Here is a 27122-nt window from a genome sequence, read left to right on the forward strand (position 1 = left end):
TTGGGATATAAATGTGATGGATTCTTGTACCTAATACTCAACTTCAGGGTTTCTTCAATAATGGTTTTAAATAGTTTTTAGTCCGAGCCTCTGCTAGCAGAGAAAAAGATCAAAAAGTCAGTCGATGCCAAAATCTCGTAGGCTACGCACGCATAGGTTACTCATCAAAGTTTCACATTCAATTTACACATAAACTACATCTAGCATTATTTACTACATCTACAATTATCCAAATAATATAAATAAACTGTAAGATATTAATACAACGTCGTCTCAGAGTTATTTTAGTCACTACGAAATACTGGAGACCACATATATTCAGGCATAGAAGCAATATAATTTAATGGTCCCAATTTAATAACATTTTGCAGCTGTGCAAAGACAATTTTAAATATGCCAAAATACGTTCTTTTCTAAAAATCCATGACTGGTCGAAAACTAAATTCCTGTATGAAGAATCCTTTTTGCTTTGCAAGTTATGTTGAACAAACTTTGCACTTAGGTTTAAGCAAAGTTTCTATCCTATTCGAAGTCTTTCATGAATAGAATTTCTATTGGGTGCGTATATTACTGCTGAGTCAACTACAGGGTGTCTTCGCGTTGGGTACCCTCGGCGAAAGTACTCTTACATTCTTTAAGTATAAATAAATATATATGTGGAAAAAAGTTTATAAATCATTGGATTAAAATGAGAGAGGGGAACAAGCATTTATTGGCATTAACCCAAGTTTGTCGACTTCGTCGCCGTTGAAGCCGCTGCTCGTTAATCTTAGTTAGCCATTGCCTGGCTACACAAAGAAGTCCTCCAAGTGGCGGCCAAGTGCCACCCATACTAACTGCCATCCCCCCGACCGTTGATTCAACATCACTTGAGATTTTTGCAACTTCTACAATTTTAATTCGTTTTAATTTATAGCGAAGCTCGTTGTTCCTTTTAGTTAGCTGCAAGATCCGTTTGTCATATATATATAATAGCGGGCATAGCCCGGACTCTCTGGGCACAGTTTTTTCTTCAAATTTTGAACATTGTTTCTACAGTTTTATTGATAGGGGAAAATTTATATTTTTCCCTTCTACTCCAAAATCCAATTTCCCGCAGACGGTGAGTCACGTTTTAAATCCATTTAGATAAATGTTTGAGAATGAGTTTAAAGTCCGTCGGAACTAAAAGTTGCAATCACTAACAAAAATACAGCATTTTCAATCAGATTGAAATTTAATGAGAATGCATTACAGTGAAAACGTTCTTTCTATTAGAAGGAGCATTCTCTTGGGCGGACAATTTCTCTCAGACCAATATAAATCAGACACTTTTTCCCCCTTAATAAAGCAAACAAAAATTAGACGAAGGTCGCTGTTCACCGAAGAGAGTGAGAGTATGCGCAGTGGTAAGGTTTATTAGATTGTTAAAAGAACGTGTAATCATAGCACCTATAATAAAAAAAAGAGAACGTGCAAGTCTTGTTTCAATTCATGTGAATCGAATAGTAGGGCGTTTTGAAAGATACTTTCGTTTGTAAAAATGCAGCGCAGCGAAAAATAAACTGCTTCTCCGTTTGGTGTAAAACAGCATTTATGCAAAAACATTCATGTTTTGACCACCAATCAGTCAGTGATGCAGTTTCATAGGTATACTAGTTGGTATTTCCCGGCCTTGCTTGGTTCAATTTTTTTGCTTTAAGTTTTAGACATTATTTTTCACCCATTTCCGTCTAAGGCTATATTTCACATACTGATTTCAAAGTAAATTTGAATTTCATCTAATTAAAAAAAATTTGGAATCAACGTTTTCGCCCATTTAAGTCTCATCGCGAGAAGCTTTTTATCTTATAATAAACTTTAGTTCTTACAACCTTTGCACCGCATTTTCAATCCAAGGGGTGTGGATTTTGCGAGAAATGTAAAACACAAATCAAATAAATTTTCACAAAGAGCTTTTGAAATGAGTTTTAGGTAAACGGAAGGTCAACTTAAAAGTTTCACAAAACCGATTTTTCCACATTTGGAGGTGGAATTTCTCATCCAAAAGAACAAATTTCGCCATCCTAGCTCTTATCTATTGAATTACATTTGTAAAACTTTAATTACAGTAGTATCTTAATTTAAATACATATTTTATTATTTTTGCAATATTCGTGAAGAGCTTACGATTAGTTTAAATGTCACGATGAAGGCCAAATATTTTATAGGATTTTTATATCACAAATACACATGTATTTGCAGACTCGTATGTATCTTTTTCATTTGCTACGCTTTGAATTCACCTACTATGCTGAGTACTGCATTGAGCTTTGATTTTGTTATTTATGCATTTCATTTAATGGATTTCTTTGAATTTCCATGTAGCTCAATGCATTTATACCACTCACTGCCCTAGCCCCTCACCTCTCGAAAACCCAAATGTTCGTTTTGGTTTCCTTTTCGGTTTCGGTTTCGGGACAAGATTTATGTGCAGTCAACTCAAAGCAGCCCCAACCAAAAGATACAATGAACAAGCTGATGGCCAGTCACAATTTGTATCTGTATCTATAGTTTTTTTTTTCTGTGTGTGGGTGTGCGGCGACATATTTGTAAGCGTCAGCATATTTAATTTAATCGCTATTCCGCTAGAGAGTTGGAAAGTTGTTGCCCCATCTTTCCAGCAGTTTTCTTTAGCCTGGCCCATGGGCGTAATGTGGTTGGAAGAGGAATTAGATTCAGTTATATTTCTAAATCTAGTTCCAGTTCAAATTCCAGTCGCAGGCGTTGCCCTATTATGGTGACCAGCAATGTTATTGTTTGTTTTATCATTGAATTGCCTTTGGCACAAATATTATGATTGCTGGAACGAGTTTGGGCCCATTAGCTGGGGCCACGGGTCAGCTGAAACATTTGGCGTGTCCTATATTGTTTACGGTCTGCTTGAATCATTTAGTTATTGTAATGGATGTGGACTCAATTTCAACTCAGTGGTGTTTGTGCTCTTGACAGGCAGTTGCAAGTGGCAGTGGGAACAGCGTCTCGCAAGTGATTGAATAGCTCCACTGCTCCAGGCCTTTGAAATTGGCTACTTGCCACATTGGTCACATTCTGCTTACCACTTACCGCCCAGTGTTGAGCCTGTTGGCTTTTGTTTAGCTTTTAGAAACATCAATTGATTAGTTTCTCACTCGCATTTGATTGATGACACCTTCCGCCAAACACGTGGCAAGCACAAGCAATTATTTCAACTCTCCCTCTCTCGCATTCATGTGAAGCTGTTGATTGGTACTTGTACTCGAGTCAAAGAACTTACATAACTTACACGCACTGGAAAGCATTTTCAGGCATCAGTTTAAACCAGCAAGCACTTTAATTAAGTTTACAATGGACAATCTCATGCTATCTATCTCTCAAGCTGTCAATCCTTATTACATGAAAACATTCTGTCAACCAACTGTGACCTTTTTTTTTGAATACACATGAACATCTCCCAATGAGCACCATCCGTTGGCCTTCTTATAACAGCTGAAGGATAAAAAACTCTCTTCTTCTGCGTTATTTATTAGAGCTGTTTACATGACAGGATTAGCATTTTATAGAATTAATTCAAGATACCCAATTGCTTAGTTTAACATTTAAGCTTCAAACCCTTGTACTCCAGCTTTCTTGCATTAACAAAAATTCTAACAAAATATCTCACTAAAAAAAAACTCCTATGGCAATAAGGTCAAAAATATTTATAAACATTTTTTTTAATTTGGGTTTTTTTTTCTTGCTTGTCTTTTAAGTGAGAAACTCAATTTAAATTGATAAATGGCTATGAATTTTTTGTATATTTATATTTTACTTGTATATTTATATTTTACTGGCGGGTACAACCCGGCCTTGCCCGTGGCACGTATGTTAAAAAATAAATGTACTCAAAAAGCTTTGAAAATGATTTATTTTGTTTTTTTTTTTCCTTTTTATTGTATTGGATCAAAAATAGCATACATTTTTATTACAACACAGTTGGCTTAGTTAATGTTTCGCCAAGCCTGTTTGAGTCCTCAGGCTTTATCGTGGACCAACGTCGAAATCAGCTTTTTTGAATAAGGCTACATCGTCACTTGGGTAGTCGGTGGACTCTGGGGCGTCTCCTGTGTCGTGGTCGCCCTCCCCTGAACCCAAATTGGTGATCAGGAAGGATGGCCATGTGATCTATAAGTCTTGCAAGTCGGGCGACATTCAGTCTTTCCCAGACCTTCGACAAGGAAGGCAGGAGACTGATCGGCCGATATGACTTAGGGTCATATTCCGGCTTGCCCGACTTATGGATCATATGGATTCTCGCTAACTTCCACTGGGCAGGGAAGTGTTGCGTTGAAAACCAACGTTATAAAAAGGAGCGCGCGCATTGGCAGGGCCTTCAGGGCGGTGTGGCCCGGAGCTTTAGTTCTAGGAAGAACTATGACGGCGTTGATTACCTCTTCCACGCGGATGGGACCGATAAGTGGTGACATCTGAATCGGAGTCTCCGACGCTCGGGTAGTCTCATCGAGCTCTTCTGGAGAGGCCGAGTTGAATGTTGAAACCCGTTCCTTTAGGTGGCTGGCGAAAGTGTCAGCTTGTTTTTTAGTTGTATTTTCTGACAGCAGAATTATTCCGATGGCGTGTTTTTGTACTAGGGCCTCCAGCTCTAGTACTTTTCCCGAAATGCCCTTGGCATTCCAGATTAGCACCTTCAGTGGTGTGTTCATTTTGATAACAACGACGGTAAAAGGGTAAGGATTTGCTGTTGCATACCCAAAACCTGCTGTTGCATTTCTGCCACCCTCTCGATAGCTCGGCTCATGTCATTGATGGCCGAGGAGAGTCCTTCCCCGTTTCCAGATGTCTGCTGTTGCTGTTGTTGCGCAGTCAGCCTCTCCTGTTGCTGTTCTTTCAGCAGTCTATGTAGCCTAGCTTGCGCTGGTCCTTCTCGCTGGCTAGAGCCCGGGTCGTTGTTCTCTGTGCTGAATGCAGCTAGTCCTCTTCTGGCGGCAGCGGCGTATGAAAGCCCTTTTACTTGTTCAGTGGGTGCTGTGTAGGGGAAGTCAACAGGTTTAGGCCCATGAACTTTGTTGCTGCGGCTTCGGTTAACTTGAGTCGGTGGGAGATTTTTCATTTTGGCGGGCTTTGGGGCTCCCGCATTTGTGTTGTTTTCTACAGTATGTGGCCGTATGCCCGTACTCCTGGCATCTATGGCATTGCACCACATCCTGGCTTCTTCGAGCAGTCTCAACCTTGACCACCTGCTTGCACAGCTTCCTGATGGTAAGAGCCTCCTTGTTGTTGGCCGCCGGCTGCAAGTTGATGAAGTGGAAGTTCATGGGCTCCTTGGTAGCTTTGCTGCTCGGATTGTGCACGTGGACAACGGTGTGGCCCTGGGTCCGCAGGTCGTCGATGAGTTCTCGGTTGAGTGTTGAGTGGTGGAGGCCTTTGATTACTATGCGGTAGGGCTTCTCCTCCTGCAGCTGGTATGAGTAGAACTCAATTTTGTGTTCAACCAGTATCTGTATGATGGTCCTGTATTTGGGCACATCATTGGCTAGGAGTCGCATAGTCCTACCTAGGTTGGATTTGATGGTCAAGTTATCCGCTACTTCGGATAGTAGGAGCCACACGTCGTTGATGGCTTCTTTCCTCCAGTGGGAGCATTGTTGTTGGCCCTTTTTTCGGGCACGGAGGAGCTGGTGCTGGCATGGGCGTCAGCGTTTGGCTGGGTGCCGCCCCCAACCTGAGGAGTCGCTGAGGCAGGCTAGTTCTCTTCTTGGACTGGGTTTATCTGCTCGGCCTCAGATTCGTCAGTATCCATGTCTTCCACTTTATCGGGTGGGGCCAAGAGTGCATATCTGTTGGAAGCATGAGTGCCAACTGGACTGGTGTCAGTCTTGTTCTGTTTTCGCCGCGCGGCAGGTGGTGACCTGCTGTCTAAGACTTTGCGCTTATCATTTTTATTTCTCGCCTGTGATTGGATCATTCGAGCCGCGGCTGCGGCGTGCGAATTGGGTTTGACGATATCTATTATACGCACTAGGGCGTCAACGGGGTCTCTATTTGCACTAGCACCAGCATGTGGGCTGCTGCCGGGGTCTTCGGATTCCATTAAAGGGTAAGAAGGAGAAACTGAAGTACTTCTTAAAGACATCAGCGCGGAGAATTTGTTGGCAGCTGTTGCTAAGCGGCTGTTAAGCATTGAGGTGGTCGGCGGCGTAGCGGCGTCAGCATTTAGTTGGCCTACCTCTTTAGTTCTAGACGACCCCTTTTTACTCATTGTGAGTATGTTGCTGTTCTCAGCACTTACTGGTTTGGTGGCTCTATTTGCATTGCCACTGACTGAGTGCGTGTCAGCACGGCGGTGCGGACGAATTCCTCAATTTTTTTTGACCACCCTATTTTTCGATTTGGTTCTATTTCACTTAAAACAAACTGCTTTTTCAGCAAGAAGTTTTGTTTTTATTTTTGCCGTTTTCGTGTTTTCCAATATTTTATGCCTTGCAATCTTTGTGCGGGATTGCAAAAGCCACGTTTGGCCGTTTGGGCGTGCACTCGAATTTTGATTTTCAATTTTATTCCGCGAGCACGTCCATTCACTTCGAACACCAAAAAGTGTCTCTGAAAATGATTTTGAAACTGATAGGACGGTTAACAAGCAACTTTCATACAACCGTGTCCCGCCAATTTACCACTGTTGCGGGTGGAATTTCCCAAGTTGCTGAAATACGTATTTATTAAGTTCTTATGTAGAGCTTTGAAAATAAGTTTGAAGCAAATCGGACACAACTAAAACTTCGCCCAAAAAATCTTTAAATCGCATTCCCCTCGAAGAAGTTTGAATTCTGCGAAAAGTGTGAAACACGTCTCAAATGATTTTTCTTATAGATCTCTGGAAATGAATTTGAGTGCGAAACGTCACCCACCAAATCTTTGACCTCCATTTTCACCAAGGAGGAATGGATTTTCCTAAAAGTGTGAGGCACCCCTCAAATGAATTTAAACAAAGATCTTTGAAAACAAGTTTGATGCCGATCGGATGGTAAACAAAAAAGTTACATACAAACGGTTTTCGCGATTTTTCCACACTTGCGGGTGGAATTTCCCGAAACCCCGTCTTAACGTGCGCCTACATCACATAAGGTAACTAAAGTGTAAATTTCAGCTTCCTAGCTCTTACGGTTTGGGCTGTGTGTTGATCACCAATCAGTCAGTCAGTCAGTCAGGACAAACAGTTTTATATATAGAGATTGATTGATCGAAGAGTTTTCGACGAATCTATAATATATAAATTTTGTTTGCCAATTATTTAATGCCAAAATATGCTCTCAATTCAGTAATTCCCATTGCTTCTTATAATAAGCAGCACTCAAAATAAACGGTTGTGTTTTTTTTATATAACTCAATTAATAATTGTTTTAATTTATATTTTGGCTACGTGCAAAGCTTTTGGAAGTTAAGCATTGCAGAAATATTGAAAACTTTAAAAATGTATTTTAAAAAAATCTAATAAACCTATCCGCAATAATGCTTTTATCAAAATCGGTAACAAAAAATGTTCTTATGTTGCAGAGTGTAACTATGCTTTTGAATGCATACTATTTGGTTGTATCCTGTCTTCACCATGTGATTGTCTTCAAATGTTAGCTTTCAGCATAAATTACTGTGCAGGCTCTTGAAAATAGGTGGATCAAAAGAAAATTGAACTTTCAGCCTTGGACACAAATTCTGTAAAGCATATCAGAAGTAAACTTTTATCAAATTCGGTGACAACAAGCTAAAAGATGAATAAGATGTTGCACACTATTCACTACTTTTAAATAATTTGGATGCTATTTATTATTTAAAGCCCTTCGTAGTCAGATAACAATTCAAGGAATATTGCAGAGCACAGATTAGTTTTCAATGATGAAATGATTCCAGATTCGATAACTAAATATGTAGCTGTATTATGAAGCACATTATTTAATTATTCTTATTGGAAGCTCAGTTAATGTAGAGTGAATGCTTTTTTTTATATTTAGCATTTTCAAGAATTTGGGGTTTTCTCTTGTTAAAGATTGCGCATACGCCACGTGGCACACGTCAGGCGCTTTTCACAAGACAATCCCCTGCAAAGCTGGCCATTAAATGTGGCGTTGAATGGTATCAGCAAACTGTTTCTCCCAGCAGCCCTGGCTATTTATTTGCTTATTTATTGTTGTTACCAATTTGGCATAGCTTAGAGCGAAACCGCAGTGTGCAGGACTTATCAGGGATAAGCATCGGCGTCTGCAGAATTGTCCTGGCTGCCAGTTGCAGCTTTTGTAATTACTTGTAAAGAACATCTTCGCATCCTTATCGTCGCTCCCATCCAGGATCAGTTTGAGTCCATGTGTGCGAGTGTTGAGGCCTTGCTGAGTTTATTAATCATAGCTGAAAATCTAAAATACGTTTTTTGGGATTCAATTCAGGGTTCAAGCCAATGCCACGACTAATGGTTCGGTATAGCAACTGTCTTCAAATCAAAACTTTTTTCGGATTCTAATTCCTATTTCTGTCTCTTTACATGCAGATTTGAAGATTTTGTGAGATATGCCGTTGATCAGGCTATTTTATAGTATAGTAATCTTGTAGTTTTGACGCTACATTGATGAAACATGGATTATCTTTATATCAAGTCGGATAATCTTGAATAGAGCATTTTATTATATTTTATTAATCTCAGTATAAATTTTTAATTCTCAAGATATATTAAACTATCTCAGAATTTAGTGACCCTTATTTTCTTTTAAGAATCTGCCAAATCTTCTCAACATCGGATTAGAATATGTACCACGTAAAACTTTAAATTCAGCAACTAAGAGCTTCCATATGTTCCTCCTAAATCATATAACTTCCATAGAGGCTTATTGGCTGTAAATATGAGTTTTTCTTAAAAATATTACGTATTTTACCACACGGCATATCTGCTGTATGTTTGGAATGGTATTGGTTCGCCATTGTTGATATTTCTGCTTGTATTTTGTCGCCTTTAATTTTAGTTGACGAATTTTTTATTGTTTTTCTGGTATTTTATGGCATTGGGACACTCATGGAGAACCGAAGAGATTAGCTTCACTCGGGGCGATTTACATTTGATTTGCGCTAAAATCAGAGCCCTTTGCTTGTAGATTTGTCGTCTTGCGTATTGGGAGGCAGCTGTTAATCCGACAGTGAAATTATATTCAATTGAAGAAGCCATTGGCTTTGGCGTTCATCGATTGGTTTGGTGATTGGGTTTGAGTTTGAGTTTGGGTTTGGGTTTGCTTTGGCGTTGGCGTTGGCGTTCCGATTGGGATTACTCATTTACGGCTGTGGCAACATCAAACGGATTTTCGCACTATCATCAGCAGTGTCACCAGCATCCACATCTATATCTACGAGGAGCAGCTCATTTATTCTCACCCGGACGCCAGTCTGGGCTGCTCAACAGTGCCCTTGAATATATGAGGAGGTTGAGTGCATGTGAAGTGGCAGCTTTCTGTGTGGATGCCACTCGACAGAGACACATGTGTCCGCCCTCTCGCATTATGTTACAATTTTGGCCATTTTGCTGACTGCTGCTGGTTCAGTGCTTGCCTCATCAATGGATATGTTAGAGTTGTTCCTATTATTTGGTTATTCAAATAAATTTGCTGCTGCGCCATTCGAATACACTCGACTCACACTCAATACACCCACACACTACTCTTATGTCTGATGAGAATGTGTGCACATAAAAGATAATGAAAGTGTTGGCCTGCCCCATGGGACCATTGCTGGATCGCTGCGCGCTCGTGCAAGTATGCAATGAAATTTTGTTGCGTGGACAGGTAGATTGCGCTCGTGTGTATGTGGGTGTATGTGCGTGTGTGTGAGTGTGTGTGGCAAGAGCACTCTAATACATGAAGTGGCTTTCACTTCCAACCGGAGGCTAATCTGCCTACATTGACTCACAATCTAGCTGCAGCAAATTAATTCACTTCACCGAAAGTGTATAAGAATATACTACATTTTATGCCTTCCTCGTGAGGACCTCCTTTGTCCGTTCATTCTATTTTAGTTGCAACCTTTAAGAAAATCTATCCCAACAATTGTGAATACTAAACTTATTTTTCAATTCTTTGATATTTCTATTCGCAATCTCTTTTTAAACAAAAATCATCTCTCTTAACTTGAAAACCTGTTCGTTTAAGAGGGCATTTTTGTATACAAGACATATACATATATTTAAACATAGCTGTAATTAAACAGAAGAACAAAATCTTCTCATTTTAAATGCATTTAATTTGATCTCTGATAATACATTAAATTCTTTTAAAATATAATCTAAAACCTTTTACAAAATTTAAACTGTCAGTTTAAGAAAAAAAAAAAACAAATCAAAATCTAAACAACTAACCCTTCTAGCCATATTTTAAAATCAATTGCGCCGGACTGGAGGAGTTTTGATGCGTGAAAAAAACTGAGTTAAATGGGAAGACTTAGATCTTTCAGTTGGAGCCCGAGTATACTGCCTGGTTGGGGAAGGTGATGGTATCCGGGTCCGCCTTATCGGGCTTGTAGTTACCGTTTGTGTGCAATGACTGGTACAGGAAGTGCTCTGTAGAGAGGTCGAGTAGGTAGATGCCTCCTTATAGGATTTCTTTGGAGTGCTCCCGAATGAATACGATTTTTTAACATTGAACTTCGACGAACTCGGCTTACTTAACATATCATTGAATAGGCTATCATATTGCTCGAGATTCTTCTGTAAAGTTCTGGCTGCAAGTAAATTGTCCATGCTCTCTTCGAAGCGTTTCTGATTTAGTTCCTGTTCAAGTAGTATATCGACGCGAAGCTTCTGTAAATTTCCAACTGCTTACATCAATGGACCTTAGCTGTAGCTGGGTAACTACTTACATTCTGGTAACGCTTTATCATTTGTAGGGCAAACATGATTGAGAACGTTAAAATAGTGAGTAAAAGCCACAAAAACTGATGATCATCCAGTCCCACAGCCCGACAACCACCAATCGCCTTTACAAGAAACCAGCACGAAGTCGGCCAGCCCCGACAAGTGGGCGACATCTTAATGGCTGTCTCGGTGCTTATAACCTCCTTGTAAGTCCACATTGTGGCAAATTTCAAACAGTTACAAATTTTTAAAAGTTATGAAAATTTATTCTGAGGAATAAGCAGAAATTTAAAAAAGGATATGTTATCCTATTTCTGGAAATATTAAACAACACATTTGTAATAAAAAAAAAATGCAGGATTATTTGATAGGTAAGCACACAGATATTAAATTTAATTTCAAGGCCTACTGAGAACTGAAATCGTACGAAATATTTACAAAGCTGTGGTTTGTTTATTTGTATTCTCATCGCTGGTTTCGACATAGATTTACTTATCTATTTGTTTATTTATTTAATTTGAAATTTTATTTACATAATGTTTGTTTATGTGAATAACTTATTAATTTGATTACATGGCAATTCTTTCTTAGCTTTAAGCCGACACAAAGTTCTACTTATGATGCGTTGTCTGGTTTTATACCCAAAATTAAGATTTGCATGCTTCCTTCTATACATTACTTATCAGGTTTAAGAATCATTTCGATAAGTTAATATGTATACTTTAAGTAACTTTTTTGATTCATCTTTTTTATAATTAATCGAGTTTTTGCATGTTCTGTATTAAACTGTTAAAAGGCAGAGATAATCATTGGCAATCTCAATACAGCCATCTACTTACTTTGTCTTCCCAGTGAAAGTACACAAAAACATTTTCTGGGTTCTTTGCTCACAGTGCGTCATTTATTGCACAAGTATTTTCCGGCTATTTTTCAAACCAAGCTTTCAATTCCGTCTACTGCTGCTGCATTCGCCCTCTCACTCCCACACTCTATGTGCGTCTTTGTCGTAGACTGCTCAGTTGCAATTCCATTTTGGCGACTTTGGACTGCTCTGATAGCTTTTGCAAGGCAAGGCAAACGCGAATATTTTACTAAATAAATTGAACGCTGCGTGAAAAATTTGTTTTTGCCGCTTGCCACAGGGTAATGGGAGGGGGCAAAGGGGCTGTACTGAGGGGCTGATGAAAGTAGCGCGACAGCCATGAGAAAAATGGCAAAAAACTTTCATTTTAGCAAACAAAGCTGCAATTCTAATAAAGTCATGCTGTGTGACATGCAACGAGCCAAACTATGTTGTTGTCAAGCTAACTGTGAATATGCATATGCCCGATGATATCTAGGTGTGTGTGTGTGTGTGTGTGTGTGTGCGAGCGCGTGTGTGTTCCGCATATTGTGACCATATTTGAAACATCTCTTATCCTGCTGCTGGACTCAGCTTTTTTATTGTACTGTACCGTCCGTACGTGCGCTCATATTTCACAGCTGCCACAGATTCGCCATTTCATTCTCATAACAAGACAACGAAAGAGGCATCATAACATGACTCCAAGTGGCAGCCACTATGAGCCACTTCCTGCCACATTTTTCTATTAGGCCCACTTCCATTGTGGCCACAAACAAGTTTCCGCCATTGTGTGCGGCGCATAAATACTTTTGGAGTGCCACATGAATTTTGTAGGTGCCGTTTGCCAAAATTGAACCAGCTGCCACGCCTACCAAGGCATATTCGGGCCATAAATGCGATTTCATTTGCATCTGACAAATGGCATATTGCGGTTGCACTTACAACTTCTCAATAATCTGCACAAACCTTGTCATATGAACACACAGACACATACGAAGAAGTGAGCTTTGCCCTTACCAGTCCCTTTAACCGAAAACCACAAGGTCGGTAATTTTGCCTTTTACGGCTAGCTTGAAAGTATGCAAAGGTATTCCAACCAAAGGCTTGGCGATTTTTCCAATTTGCCACGCCTCCAGGAAAGGCAAAATGTTATTTAATTGGATAGGAGTTGTAAGAACAGGGGGCGGCGCTCATCAGTCGATGCTCTAAGGCTGTACAGGCAAGAGGTTTTCTCGACTGTCTACGGCTCCATAGTAACTATTTGCTGGTAATACGTATTGCTGATGATTATCATTAAATTAATGTTGCGCCAGGCAAACGAATACGCTGGAATTGCTGATGTACAAATAAATAAAATACCAAGAAATGCACTGACCTGAACGCACGGCATGGTAAATTAATTGAAACTGAAAACCATAGGACACAGCGTATACACTGCATAATTCAAATTCCACTTAGAATACTTAAAAGCTAATGTGGATTTCTACACCCACTTTCAAATATAGCGAGTAAACAATACAATTCTGTACATTCGTGTACTCCGAATCAAACTAAAATATGGAATTTGCATTTACGGCCCACTTTGCAAATTTGGGGAATTCAAAAAACTCAATTTGCTGGGGCCTATTAAAACATAGATTATGCAATGAAAATCATTTTGGCTCAGACAATTATCTATGTTCATTATTAAGCGGTAAGTGGGCAGCTGTTAAGTATATTTATTAATACGGGCGTAATTGATCGATATGCAATATAGACTTTTATTGCAAATATAATGAGAATCCGTGGTATTCAAAATATTTATTGACAATCGGTGTAAGGTATTTTTGATACATTTAGTACTTTTGCTAATACCAGTCGAGGGTGTACAAATAATGCGGATTTGTAAAAAGTTACAGTCCCAAAAAGTCACAAAAAATTTATGCTCAATTATAGACGCATTTGCTCATTTCAATCGTAACGACGGTAATTAAAGGCTATGGGCAGCGCGGCGTATGCGTGATATTTGTCATGCTCTTTTGCTCAATTCATAAAACCGCTAACATTTTTAATTTGGCCATTCAATTTCTGGCTTAAATGATGCTGGTCACGTACACACATATATATATATATATATATATACACATGTATGCATATCTAACATATGCAAGCTTATACATGCAACATGGTGTACTTGCTCGTAAATTTACTGTTCTGTTGCCCCCGTCTCATTAATCATTGAGTTTGCCGTAATTCAGCATAGGACATCATCAATAACAGCTGTAAAAACAATTAAGCCATGGGCAATGCTCGACAAAATGCAATTAAATGCCAAATTCCGAATCATGAAATCCCGAGAGTTTTATAACTAAATTCGATTCGTAAAAGTCTACCCCACAAAGCGCGAAAATGTTTGGGAAAACTATAGCTAGATATATATTTAAATTGATTTAAAACTTAATTAACTCTATATTTTTGCATTTTTTCTTGCAGCTGTCTACTTTGATACTTAACAACTTGTGGGATTAAGGTAAGATCAACAAAAAATTAGTATTTTGTATGAATTGTGTACACGCCTCCTTAGATGATTTGGCCTCTCTGTACACAGGCTTGAACCCATGTCCTGAATCATGACAACTAGTTTGAACTACAGTAAAATATTAAGGATCCCCTGTTATTAGACTTCCAACAATTGCAGACTAGTTTCGATCCTACCCATATACCTTATTAAATATACTAGATAGGAGGTCGGAGGTCCAGACATTCTTTACTTTCTAACAAGGTGAATTCAAATACTCGATATTGGTAGATCGGTCAGTAGTTTCTTCAATTGCGTGGCACTTTTACTCATCGAAAGCTTAAGTCTGTCTAATATATACGAACTCAGATTAGGGCCAGAATCTGTTGCCTTTTGCAACTCCAAACTTCTTTTATCTTTAACAGCTGGATGAGACGCAACGCCTGCGACTTTAATGAAGGTAGATAATTTAAATATGGCCAACTTATCGTGCTGATAATTTAATGCGATATGATATAATACGGTATATACGGTATGATATAATACGATATAAAATATACATATAATCCGATATGCACGCCGTCTGCACACAGTTCATAAACAATTTTGTTGAAATCAGAGCGGCAAAGTAGGCACACGTGTCTTGATTTCACGCGGAATGAGATTAAAACCCGTGTGTTCTCGTCGCCGGTTTGATTTCAAGTGAACGCTTGACGATCGAGTTCGCTTCAGAGGTAGATTTGTTTTCTACGATACGTAATCTGTTAACCATTGCCGATCAAACTAAGGCTTAGGTCTCTGGGGCAGCTTTTCAGCGCTGAAATGAATTCTTGGGATTCCGAGTAATATGGGGCTTGTGCCGCAGATGGCATGCGCCGAGTCTTAATATTCAGCTAAAGATTGTTGACACCAAATCTCATACAGTGGGCGATTGAAATATAGCTTAAGTTTTTGAGACGGATCCCGTGTCCCAATTTAAGATCTTGGTATGAGCCATGTGTTGAAAGCTGAGCATCAAAAGGAGCACGCACAATCGATTCCCTGATCGGCGATACCAAAGCCCAAGCTGGTCCCTGTTTTCCAGCCGATGCTCCTTGTGCCAGCAGTTAATGTTTATATATTTTATTTCCTGATTTCGAAGTCGACGGTGTCTTCCAGGAACTCTGCCATGTCGAAAGACCTATTTAGTATTTGGATAAAAATTAATTATAAATAGACAATCAAAAGTACAATTGTTATAAAGCCTTGATATACATGATGACAGCAGCAAGAGAGTCGATTTGTTACCTTAATGCGAGTTGCCTCGACTACATATTGTCTCTCACGACTGGCGAAAGTTATCGGACGAGAGTTTAGAGATCCTAAAACGATATCATGCTAACAACGATCGACAAATTTTCCAAACTAGCTTCTACTTTTATTACTTTCATGCGACTCCAATTACACCAGAAGGCAGGAAATAAGCGAACCGCATCATTTCCGGGCTTACAGCTCTGGTTTCCTACCTACTTCCTAGGCTCTCTATAGATTGGTTTGTAGGTAGTTCGGTTGGCTTTTGACACTCCGACTATGTATTGAGTTTAGCATTTCGTTCGTGCTTAAGTAGATGGCTTATGAGTTTTTACTTAATAAACGGATTCTCTGTTGACCTACATACTGCAAGCTCCAGTCCCATGCAGCGTGCAAAGATTAGACGGATTCCACTGCTGGTGATGCACTGCAAGTCATTAATTGAAGCGCTTCTGTGTGCTGACTGTTGGCGCTCGGTGTGTGCACGCGGTTAGATTGAGAGATTGTCAGACCAGTCAATGCGACTGCCTTAACGCAAAGTGCCAATCAAAGAACGCTGCATCGCATACAGAGTCGCCTGTACAGGCACACGCATTCAACGGCATGGAGGTACGTACTATCCAGGGTCGAGCGTGTAAGGAGGAGGAAGAGGAGAAGGGGCGGGCTTACCTGTCACTCCAACTCAATCCAGCTCAATCACCTGGGGCCCTCCGACTCGGCATATTGCAATTTTCACTGCCACTTCAGCTCATTTAACGCCAACGACGTCGACGCTGCCTTCTCTGATTGACAGAGCATTGAGGACAAAGCCAGCCAGTGACGGTGTTTGCAAGAAAAGGGGGTAGGGCGTGGCGGGTGGGTGGGCGAAGCTGTGGCATGGTTGCACACAAAGCCTGTGGCATTTCCTTCACAACAGCCCGCAAGCCCTGCTGAAAAGCGTAAAACAAAACTTTCAACATGAAATGACATGCCGATTAAATTAATGCATTGCCTACCGCTATAACGGAGGGTCATGGCGGGTGGGACAGGGGGCTAATAAAGCGCTGATGCCGCTGCCGTTACCAGCATTGGCATCATAAAAACTTTAAGATCGAATCGCTTGAGCCCCACGCTCGTAAGTATCGCAAAATCGGTTGGGCCGACATCGACACCTGCGACCGAAAGCAGCAAACAAATTGGCCCCCGCACGTGGGTAGACCAACAAAGGCATCAACTGTCAGCACCATGTGCACGTAATCATAATAAATGACATTGGATCCCGTAAGCGGATACTTTTATTTAATTATGCACCCATGGTATTGACCCCACACAACGCACACACCAAACAGCCAACCGCCCGCAATCCGGCCAACTCCAACTCCAACTCCAAAATCAAACTCAAATTCATGTTGGGGTCAAGGCCAAATGTGTTAACCAGTGCCCCCAGCACTTAATTTAATCAGAGCCGAAAGCCGTTCATACAACAGCCCCATTGCAAATAACAATTTGCTATTATAAAAGAAAAATTGACGCACAAACAGTTATTATCCGTTAAAAGATTATTGTAAAAATTCGACTTGATTAAATTTCTAGGAACGCACGGACTATCGACCGAAGTGTCTCCTCTTAATTGTACGTCAAGCGCATGGTAAATATACAATGCAGGTTAAATTTACAATGTATGGAATTAATGCGAATGTGAGACCTGATTTATTTAAATGATTTAAGTTAAAGTTTTAGTTAATTCAGTTTAATTTAACAATGCATGTTAAATGTATAGTATTCAACTTGACTGCTTTAAACTGTTAGCTAACAAATAATCTTAAATGAACAAAATGAAGCAAACAGATGTCAACACCTTACATTGTAAATAAACAATATGATAACCCTACAATGCACATTTACCATGCTGCTCATTAACAATGTATATACACTTTGTCCTACTAACTCTCCAGATGGTTTGGAATGACTTTTTGGTCATGGTTTGTCGAAAAAGCATCTACTTTATGAAAATTAAAGTTTTCAGTATTAGGGGATGATCCGCCTAACTTAAAGCCCCAAACACAATTGGAAATTTTATACATATTAGTATTTGTTACAATTTCAAAAGTTTCAAGATCATTGTTAAATCTTAGCATTGGTCCCCTTTTAAATTATCACACTCTTTCAAGAGTGAAACCCAAATAATTTCCATTCGAATGGCCACACACATCGTTGCTAACCCTATGAATTTGTCAAATATTGTCAAACTGGACTAGTAAGCTATTCTTTGACTGTCTAGAAACTGTATCATGAAATAAACTATTTAAGCTCCATAACCCCTTTTTGTTATTATGTGTCATGTGAATGTGTTGTACAATGATTCGGTCGTTTATTTCTGTTCTATAATCTGAGACAGGCACTCTGTCTGGCATGGACTTGGTCTCAGCTCTGGGCCTGAGCCTGGGATTCAATGGAGTTTGCAAGGTGAAAGTTCTCAATGTACAATGTGCTCTTAATGCTTACTTCCCAACTGTTTGTTGTTGTCAACTTAAAGGCTGAGCTTTGTTTGTGTATATTTCTTTATTCGACAGTGCTTGCCAATGTGTGTGGGTGTGTGTAGTTCGAAAAGTTTGTAATTTATTTTTAATACTCTTGGAATTTGTGTTTCTTGCTTTTTGTTATAGTAAACAATCCCCATTTGCACTAGTCTCTCGGCTAGCGATTTTTAATTACACTCATAACAAAAACATTTCCATAGAAATTTCTAACTTTCGACTGCCTTAAGGGCCTCAGCAGAACCAGCAACAGGAACAGCAAACAAAACAAATACAACAAAGCACTTATTTTCACAAATTTATAATTGAAAGTTGCTCCCTGGTTTTTAAATAGTTATGAGTATCTTAAAATTATTCAATGTGCCCAGAAGCTAGCTCAAGAATTACTCAAGTAATTTTGATATTTTTGTGCCCAGCAATGCCAAGTTTCTAAATCCCGCAAATTTAACGCTTTTATTGGGCCTAAATAATTGGTTTAGCACTGACATATCTAAACATTAAATACATGGTTGTTCGAATCTAATGTACCTAGAGACACTTTTAATTTCTTCTTGATATTAAGTTGTCTTGAGAGTACCTCTAGTTGTTTTCCATTTGGGACAAGAACTTAACTATCAGTGCGCTCACAATTGTGATTTAATTTCAGATAAAAAATAATATAAATTGCTTGTAATATATAACGTATGTAAGCGAGCTGATGTCCGTGTAGCGTCAAACGGAGCACGCGCTGGTCCCGGCTCTATGACGTCAGCTGGGGTGGGTTAACTAAAGTAACGCTGTGCTACCTACTCGCAGACGACTATTTCTCTAGGAAAGATCGACAGAGTTAATGAAATGAGACTTGGTTGATATGGGGACAGTAGCTGGTGTTGTTGTTGCTATGCTGGGCTGGGGTCACTGCGACAACTGTTGCCCACCCTACCATGATCACCATGGTCGATGATCCCTTAAACAACACGAAAACAAGGCAAATCAGCACATGATTAAAATCAATTTACAAGTACTTGTATTTGCGAAGAACTTCATAAGGAATTGAGGAATTAAGTTGAATTTTAAGCTAGGCATAATAAAGTCTTAATACTATGAAGAAAACAATGTAGTTTTCTGAAAATTATAAGATATATACATGGATCAAGAAATTTTAAATACTTAATTCTCAATTAAGTCATGACAAAATGACATTCTTTTATTTTTTTTTCTAATCGGTAGACATTAATTAAATCTGGCAAAAATGAGTATTGCAATATTTCTAAAAACAAAAGCAAAAGCATTAGAGCTTAATTGTGCTAGATTGGTCACTTATTCGTTTTCTCTTTAGATAATTTATTTTATTAGGCGATTCTCTTTATATCATAAATTTAAAGTGCGCCAAAAAAATTTAAGAGTCATACTTGACATTCAGTCCATCTTCGAAAGCTCTTCCTGCGATGTAAGGTGCGCTGATCTGCTGTAATCAAAATTGAAACGAGAAAGAAGGGCTATCTTCGGCACGCCGAAAATTGAACACCCTTGCAGACCGAACGTTTTCATAAATAGAAAATAGTAAATGACACTAATAAATGCCGAGTTTGGCCAAAATATCTTAATAAACCACAAAGCTTTTCATACAACAATTTAATTTTCAAGCGATCTTTCCTAAATTAAATATAATAAGATTGTGCATAGATGCAGGGAGCATAGGTGAAACTTTTAAATGCCAAGTTTAGTCAAGATATATTAAACAAGAACCTACATACAAGAACCTACTTTTCGGCTGATTGTTCCTATGGTAGCTATATGATATAGTGCTCCGGTCCAGCCATCATATGTACTGCGTACAACAGAAAGAGGGACGTTTGCAAAGTTTCATAAAGAAAGCTATAAAATTGAGAGACTAGTTCGCATAGAAACAGACAGACGGACAGTCGGACATGGCTATATTGACTCGGATGTTGATACTGATCAAAAATATATATACTTTATGTGGTCGGAAATGTCTCCAACCCTCTGCAAGGGTATAAAAAGAAGACACTGGAAAACTTTTTTTTAACTTTATGTGACTTGCATTCTTTCTCTTTTTTCGTTGCTTTTGGCGATTCGAAGTTCGGAGCATGGAAGGATAATAAAGAAAATAGGCCAATAAAACGAATATGTAGGGCAAAAAAAATATAACGGAGTTAAAGAAAAACTGAGGGAATTCAAATTTGACCATGCGTTTTCTTTCGCCGAGCAAAAAACAAAACTAGCACATAACTACAAGAATATTTAAATTATAAGGTTAAGGCGACTAAACTATTTTTTTGGCTAGAAAAGCTAACTATTAATTTCTTCAGTGATATATAAAATCTAAGAAAATAAAAAAATAAAAATGGACTCTGCTGATTTAGGTACTTGTTTCAAGGCGAATTTGTGATCCACTTAATCCAATTTGTGTCTTTAGTAATCACTCTTCATAAAATTCACTTCAGATCACAAAATAATTTTCAAGTGTAACCAAGGGCCTATTTCAGCCAAAAATAAGATAAAATGCTTTTGAGTTTTGATACCTAATACTATATAATATCTTTAGAGTGTAACCAATGGCTTTCGATAAATGATAATTGCAAAAATTTCATTACTAGATGTTTATTTTGAACTGCAAGTTGATCATCAATTAGTCAGCACTTAAACCAAAGATTTCGACTCGACAATAGGTAATATATTTATCTTTTATCCCAAACATGAAAAAAAGGTGCTGAAGCTTAAAATATACGTAAAGACCTTTTTCAAGCTTTTAATAAGCTAACAAAAATAAAAAAATGTTATAACAAATTTAATTTTTATAATAAGAAACAAAGACTGCCAAATAATTATTAAAGTGCAACTTATATTTTAAAATTCATAACAGATTCTGAAATCTATTCAAAGTTCAGAGTTCAAATCAAATCTTTATCAAACTATTTAAACGAAAGTTGAGAGCTGCGAAGTTGTATGCTCACACATTATACAATTTATTTGTATTAAAATTATTATTATATTTAATAGAAAAGTACAAATTTGATAAGAGTATCATAGAGAAAAAGAGTTATTTATTTATTAAAACTATAGTATATATTTTTCGCTATCCGAGTTTCTTTCTAGTTATTTTTTAAAAATTACCAATTTTTGGTTTAACAAAGAGTTTTCCCCCGTTTATTTTGCTTAGTGAACTATTCTAAAAACTAGCACAAAAACTGTGCGCGTTGCTTTGAATTTCAGTTGTGCTTAATTAAAAACACAATTTGTGGGTGAATGTCTAAATTGGAGTGTCTGTCTGTGTGTGTATGTGTGTGTGTGTGTGTGTATATGTGAATTTTTGTGTGCGAAAATTCCCAGCGCAAAGCAAAGGCTCTCCGTGGATTTCTGATGAAAGAATTTTAGTCCAGCTGCTGTTAACCTAAATCAACATGGTCAGCTTAGTTCCAGTGGGAGATGTGGCTCAGACCACAGGATACAGATACAAGTGCGGATGGATGTAGAGACGTAGGCGCTGAATGGAAGCGCGCAGCAGCTGTTGCAATTTGTGTGTGTGCGCGTGGGTGCATGTGTGTGCGTGTGTTCGTACTTCTTTTAGTCCCGAGTCCTATCCGACGTGCCATTATTTAATGAGAGTGCATAAAAAATTAAATCAAAATGCTCTGCACGTGATATGGGGGTGAGGAGTGTGTAAAGCGGGCAGGGATGCAAAATAAAAGCCATTAGCAGCTGCGGACATGGACATGCAAAAAGAGTTGTGGACACACGCACGCACACACAGTCACAGGCACATGCACAAAGCACAGGACACAGGAACGTGAAGAAGACAGCGTTTAGTGCTTGAGCAAATATTTAGTGCCATCTTGCCACGCCCCTTACCCATTCGCATTTTAAATATGCAAATGGATGCTCGAAACTATTTTATTATTCACACGGGCAAAAGGCAACACGCCCCCCCCACACACACACACACACACACACACACGCACCCAAACACACACACGCATCCTCAAAGTGCCCTGGCCAGAGATCTCACCCAGAGTCCTTGTTGTGTGCCCACATTTGGGTTCTCTGCAAGTAAGCAACAAATTTTCAGCCAGATGCGCTCAGTCCTATGCCACGCCCCTAAAAGGCCCCCCAAAACAAAGCTCTTTAGTATTATGTGCTGTTTACGATGCCATAAAAAAAGCAAAAGCTTCAACAAGAAACAAACAACAAAAGCATTAAAAATTGCACGAGCAACAGATTGCCCAACTAGCAGATACCCTGTAACAAACACAACTTCATTTTAAGTTAATTTATATTTGACTTAACATGATAAATTAAAAAAAAAATATGACGAAAATGGAAAATGGGAATGAGTGCAAAATAAAATGGAGGATTGGTTCTACAATTCTGAGACTTCGAGGGTTGCCCCCATTAATGCTATATATAATTATATCTATCGTAATCGTTCTAATCTACATACGCGGATTCTTTTAAAATGATCAATATTTGAACAGGAATGTTCAATGCTGTCATTATCTATTTCATCATTTCAGACATTGGAAAAGCGCCTGTTGATCCATTCAAATAGTAAAGGGTATGGTAACTGGGCACAATACAAGACCAGTAAACGAAAAACATACCAATGTCTATATATTCATATGAACAAATACAAGATTACGTGTTGGCAGAAGAGTAAATGCTCTACCGAAGCTAAAGCAATGAAAATAATGTTTTTATTTGCGAAATAAGCCTTTTAAGTGTTAATTAAGAGCTTTTCCATTTTATTTGCATAATTTCAGGCTTGCGAACATAATTATTTTTGCTGTGGGCTTGAGTAAAACAAAAAATTCCAAATGCCTTTAAATTAAATTGGTATTGGAATAGTTTTAGAACCTTCTTTAAATATGCATTCGCATTATTAAATACATAAATGTCTAGAGATTAGAACATTTAGCTTTCGATAATTGATCAAGTTGAGTCAGACTTATTGCGTTGTATGATTCTATAACTTTGTTAATTCAGGAATATGTAGATTAGTTGAAATACTTGTTATTGATTTAGGTACTTTAAAGTTTTAAGTTCTTAACTAAATTCCTAACTCAACGGAATTCACCACCTTTTCCGGAACAGCGTAAGCTGTCAAAGAATGCAATAGGCACACGATTCTGAATGAGATTTTCCGTTTTCGGAACGAAAGAGACATTTTTTATTGGACAAGGGGCTAGGCACGTGCGGCGACTTAGTCACAAATGTTCTGGCAGTGTTCAAGATGGGGAGGCGGGGCAGATGACCTCTTAATAGGGGCCTACGCACACAGCGGGCACTACTCAGTAACTGGAAAGTTAGTTTCTATTTACCAGAGCACAAATGTCTGACCAATAAGCCGCCTAGGCGCACACCAGGCACCCACACAAACAGCGAAAGGGAGACAGGCACCGGCACCGGCACCGGCAATGGCACCGACAATGGCAACGGCAACGGCAATGGCAGCAGGCGAGAGACGGGGTCACGACCCGGCTCAAATCATGTCAACTGAGGCACGACCTATGCGGCTTTGGCATTTCGAGAGCGTTGCAACTCTTTGGTCCTTTTTATGGCGCATATTTGCACAGGAAACGGAAAACGGAAGCTGTCTGTAAATGTGACCAGACTTTCGGGGTGCGGGATGGGCAGTGTCTGGATATACGGGAATTCGACTCTATGTATTTTGCGCTGTGTCGCTTTCAAATCGGAAATTATTGCTCTCTTATTTCGTTATTTGCTGGCCAAAGGTCGCGCATTTGGCATTCAATTTTACTTGCCGAAGGTTTCTTTTCAATCCCCCCTCAGTTTTATTTTTATCGTCTGCTTCTCCGTCGCTTTATGTGTATTTTATATATTTTCTTATCTGACATTTTCCTCATTTATAATTTACAATACTCGCTTTTTTAGCAGCTGTTTGGGTAATTGGAAAAAATGTTTGCACACTGATTTATTTGAATACATTTTCAAGCTGCTTGAGAGATATTCAAAGGACATCTCACACAGTTCTCCCCTGTTGCAGTTGCAATAAAAGCTTTGATTTGATTGATGACTAATCAGCAAAAAGGATACTTAAAGGCACTCCCTTGAGGCTTACTGAGCGATATTCCTGTTTACCTTTGAACTAACGCACACATACAAACGCAATTTAGAAGCGAGGCTTGATCTCTGCATTTACAAAGCAAAAATTGTCTTTTTATACATCCATATAATAGGGCTTAATTTTTTGTTACCAACATAAGAATACCCTATCTTTATCCTATTACAAAGTGTACACATTATGCGCTATGTATACAAACAAATGTGGCGGGCAACTATTTGTTTTATAATTCCAAGATCGTGTCCTCGAACTGAGCCTAGCTATGATTATAGAACATTTTAAAAACATTAGCTGACCTCTCTCGGCATAGATTGGAATTTTGAGAGCATCTGAACTGGACTACACTACGAGTAAAACGTAGCACACGTATACAAAACAATCGCCATAAAATTGGAGAAAAACGAACACTAAAATTATTTCCATGAATACAGAACATAATTGCGCTCGGCGCTTGCCGCCACGTTGCATGGCAAATATGTCTGCACTTGTTTTAATAATATATGTGAATATCCATGTTTCCATATTTGTAAACATTTTGTTTTGGGCTCCAATAACTAAAGAGATAAACTTAAATATAGAAGTTGATATTGAACGAATCGAAATGGAGAAGTTATTGAAATAAACTCGATCTGCGAGAAAAATCTACTTGAAAAAATGATACAGTCAGGTAGGTGGATGTTGAAGATGCGTAAACAAGATGGGTATACAGGGTATACAAAAATGTTAATGATATGTAGGTGTTAACCTACATAAAATAAGTATATTGTTATTGATCTCTGTGAATCATAATTGTTTATTATTCATGAATATTTTAAAAACTATTACGATATACTATTACATAAGCAAAGATTGTGCTTATTTGTAGATCTTTTAAATGATTTTCTTAAAGTTCTATATTTGTATTTAGATTTTTACTGTAGCATGGGATGCGGTTACAAGCTAGCAATCTATATTATATACTAAATAGTAATGGCTATCATGTCCATCGGCTAAGGCAATACTGTATGCATTAGCTAAATATGAGTGGCAATCCAACCCAGAACCTCGCTTAACACGCACATATGCATCAGAAGACCCAACCGAGCAGTTGTTATATTAGGAAGAAAATTTGGTTAATATCTCTTTAAAATGTTTTCATTCAAAAAACAAAATAAAATATTGTGGTAAAATTCTTTAGACCTATTTGCATATGAACATAAACTCCAAAAAAAAGTTTATATGAACCTACCAGGACTCAGTTCATTAATCAAATGTTCCAAGCATAAATCAAACTGATAACATCCCTCGCCCATTATATTTTTAAATAAGAGCTTCGGGTATATAGAGCGTAGGTTCTAGGGAATCGCGTCTGCATTTTTGTTATTGTGTACAGGGTATCTTCCAGTCGGGCAGATGTACTTGAAACAGTATTGCAGTTTCTTTGATTTTTATTATGCCTGTCCAAAATGACTCTGGCAAGAAGGAAACGACAGAGAAAATACTGCAAATAAACGGCGCCTATGATTGCTTATGTGTGAGTTCACGTCCTGCCTATTGCCCCGCAGCCCACCCAACAAATGCTCAGTTTGTTATTTTTATTGATGGCACAAATGGGTCGTTCTCTTCATGCGCCCCTCGTGCCGTATTATCTATGTGCGGCCGTGACACGCCCCATGACAGTGGCACCATGATAACACGAACTCACACATGTCCATCCTGGCATCGACACAAAAAAATTCAAGTGTAGTATAAAAAGTAGATGTTGGTAAAACCCCAGAAAAAATATAAGAGACACAAATCCAATTGATTTATAAACGGCAGCCATGTTGAGATTCTCGTCCACCAACAAAGCACACACTTTGGCGGCCACAATTTCGGTCGCTTATTAAAACGCTTTCAACGTGGTCGAAAACAAAGGACCGCCTGGCACGGGGCGCAAGGACGACAAACGCGCGGTGCCTCCGCAATTTCCCAATGAAAGTAAGTGAGAAATTGTGCCATTTTTCATCAGTATACTGTATTGTATATATATATATATATATATATATATATATATATAGTCTTTAGGTACGTGTAGTTGGTTGGTCGCGGTCATTGGCTTTGGCTGTTGCTACTTGAATCTGAGAGTCGTCGCTAGGACGTAATTGTAAAATTGAAATTGTTAAAAAAAAATGCCACGCGGCCACGAACAGTGGGAACAATCGACGGAACTGCTATCTAAAAATTCATTTTCGCAAACAACAACAAACTCATCGACAAGAGGGTTAACTAAAATATATTTTAATCTGTTTCATCGATGGCAATAAGTTTATAAGTTATCCAGGCCTATTATGATAAATTGTGTATTAATATTGATTGACTGACTGACCAATGATTGGTGATCAATGCACAGCCCAAAACGTAAAAGCTGGCAAATTATAATTTTAATTTTAGTTACCTTATGTCAGTAAGCGCAAGACGAGACTTATAAATTCCATTCACAACATTCAAAATGATTTTAGAATATTCAGTTTATATTCTTTATATTTTATACAAGTTCTAATGTGGAATAATTTTTTTGTTTTTTGTGGCGTCGACTGTGATGTCCAGCAGAAACCCATTGCTACTAGTTAGTTTAAAGGTTACCCAGACGTTATATCGATATTTGCTAAATTCATGATACTTATATTTTGACAAACTAATATTTAACTCTAGATTTAATGCCATATTCCAAAAATGTGTGGTAAGGTATCGTAACATATACTTTGTCCATGCTACACACTTTATAAATTCAGAAAACGCCGCTAATGCAGCACTAGAAGATTATCAAATGCTTGCAATCTCTTAAAATAGAATACTATACATAAATAGTACACAACTTTCGTTAATAATTTATTATTGAATACAAATTTTTCTTGGAACAAATAAGAACTGGGCCAACTGTGCGGCAGCAACACGCACATTGATTAGCCAACAGACAAATGACAAGGGCCCAGAGGGGCGCCGGCAAGTAGAGCAGGGAAAACACTTCGTTGCCAGTTGCTAAGAAAATGGCGCTCTCG

The 27122-nt window shown here is 38.5% G+C and overlaps 2 protein-coding genes across 2 annotated transcripts in view; one reads left to right on the top strand and one right to left on the bottom strand.

Annotated features, from left to right (window-relative positions):
• Positions 1–27122, top strand: part of AstA-R1 (allatostatin A receptor 1) — a 148126-nt gene that overhangs the window by 58131 nt on the left and 62873 nt on the right. The window contains exon 3 of the mRNA XM_064698877.1: positions 14190–14226. The gene's annotated coding sequence lies outside the window, so the exon portion shown is untranslated. The remainder of the gene's footprint in view (positions 1–14189; positions 14227–27122) is intronic.
• On the bottom strand, positions 10355–11219 carry saturn. Its single transcript, XM_064699744.1, has 3 exons — positions 10879–11219; positions 10684–10819; positions 10355–10621 (listed from the first exon to the last, which is right to left on the bottom strand). The coding sequence occupies exons 1-3, from the start codon at positions 11089–11091 to the stop codon at positions 10611–10613; spliced, it is 360 nt and encodes a 119-aa protein (XP_064555814.1). The 5' UTR covers positions 11092–11219; the 3' UTR covers positions 10355–10610.

Source organism: Drosophila montana, unplaced genomic scaffold (assembly GCF_035044405.1).
Source record: "Drosophila montana isolate Dmon_TW-CO22-7 unplaced genomic scaffold, ASM3504440v1 contig_1624_1, whole genome shotgun sequence".
Lineage (NCBI taxonomy): Eukaryota > Metazoa > Arthropoda > Insecta > Diptera > Drosophilidae > Drosophila > Drosophila montana.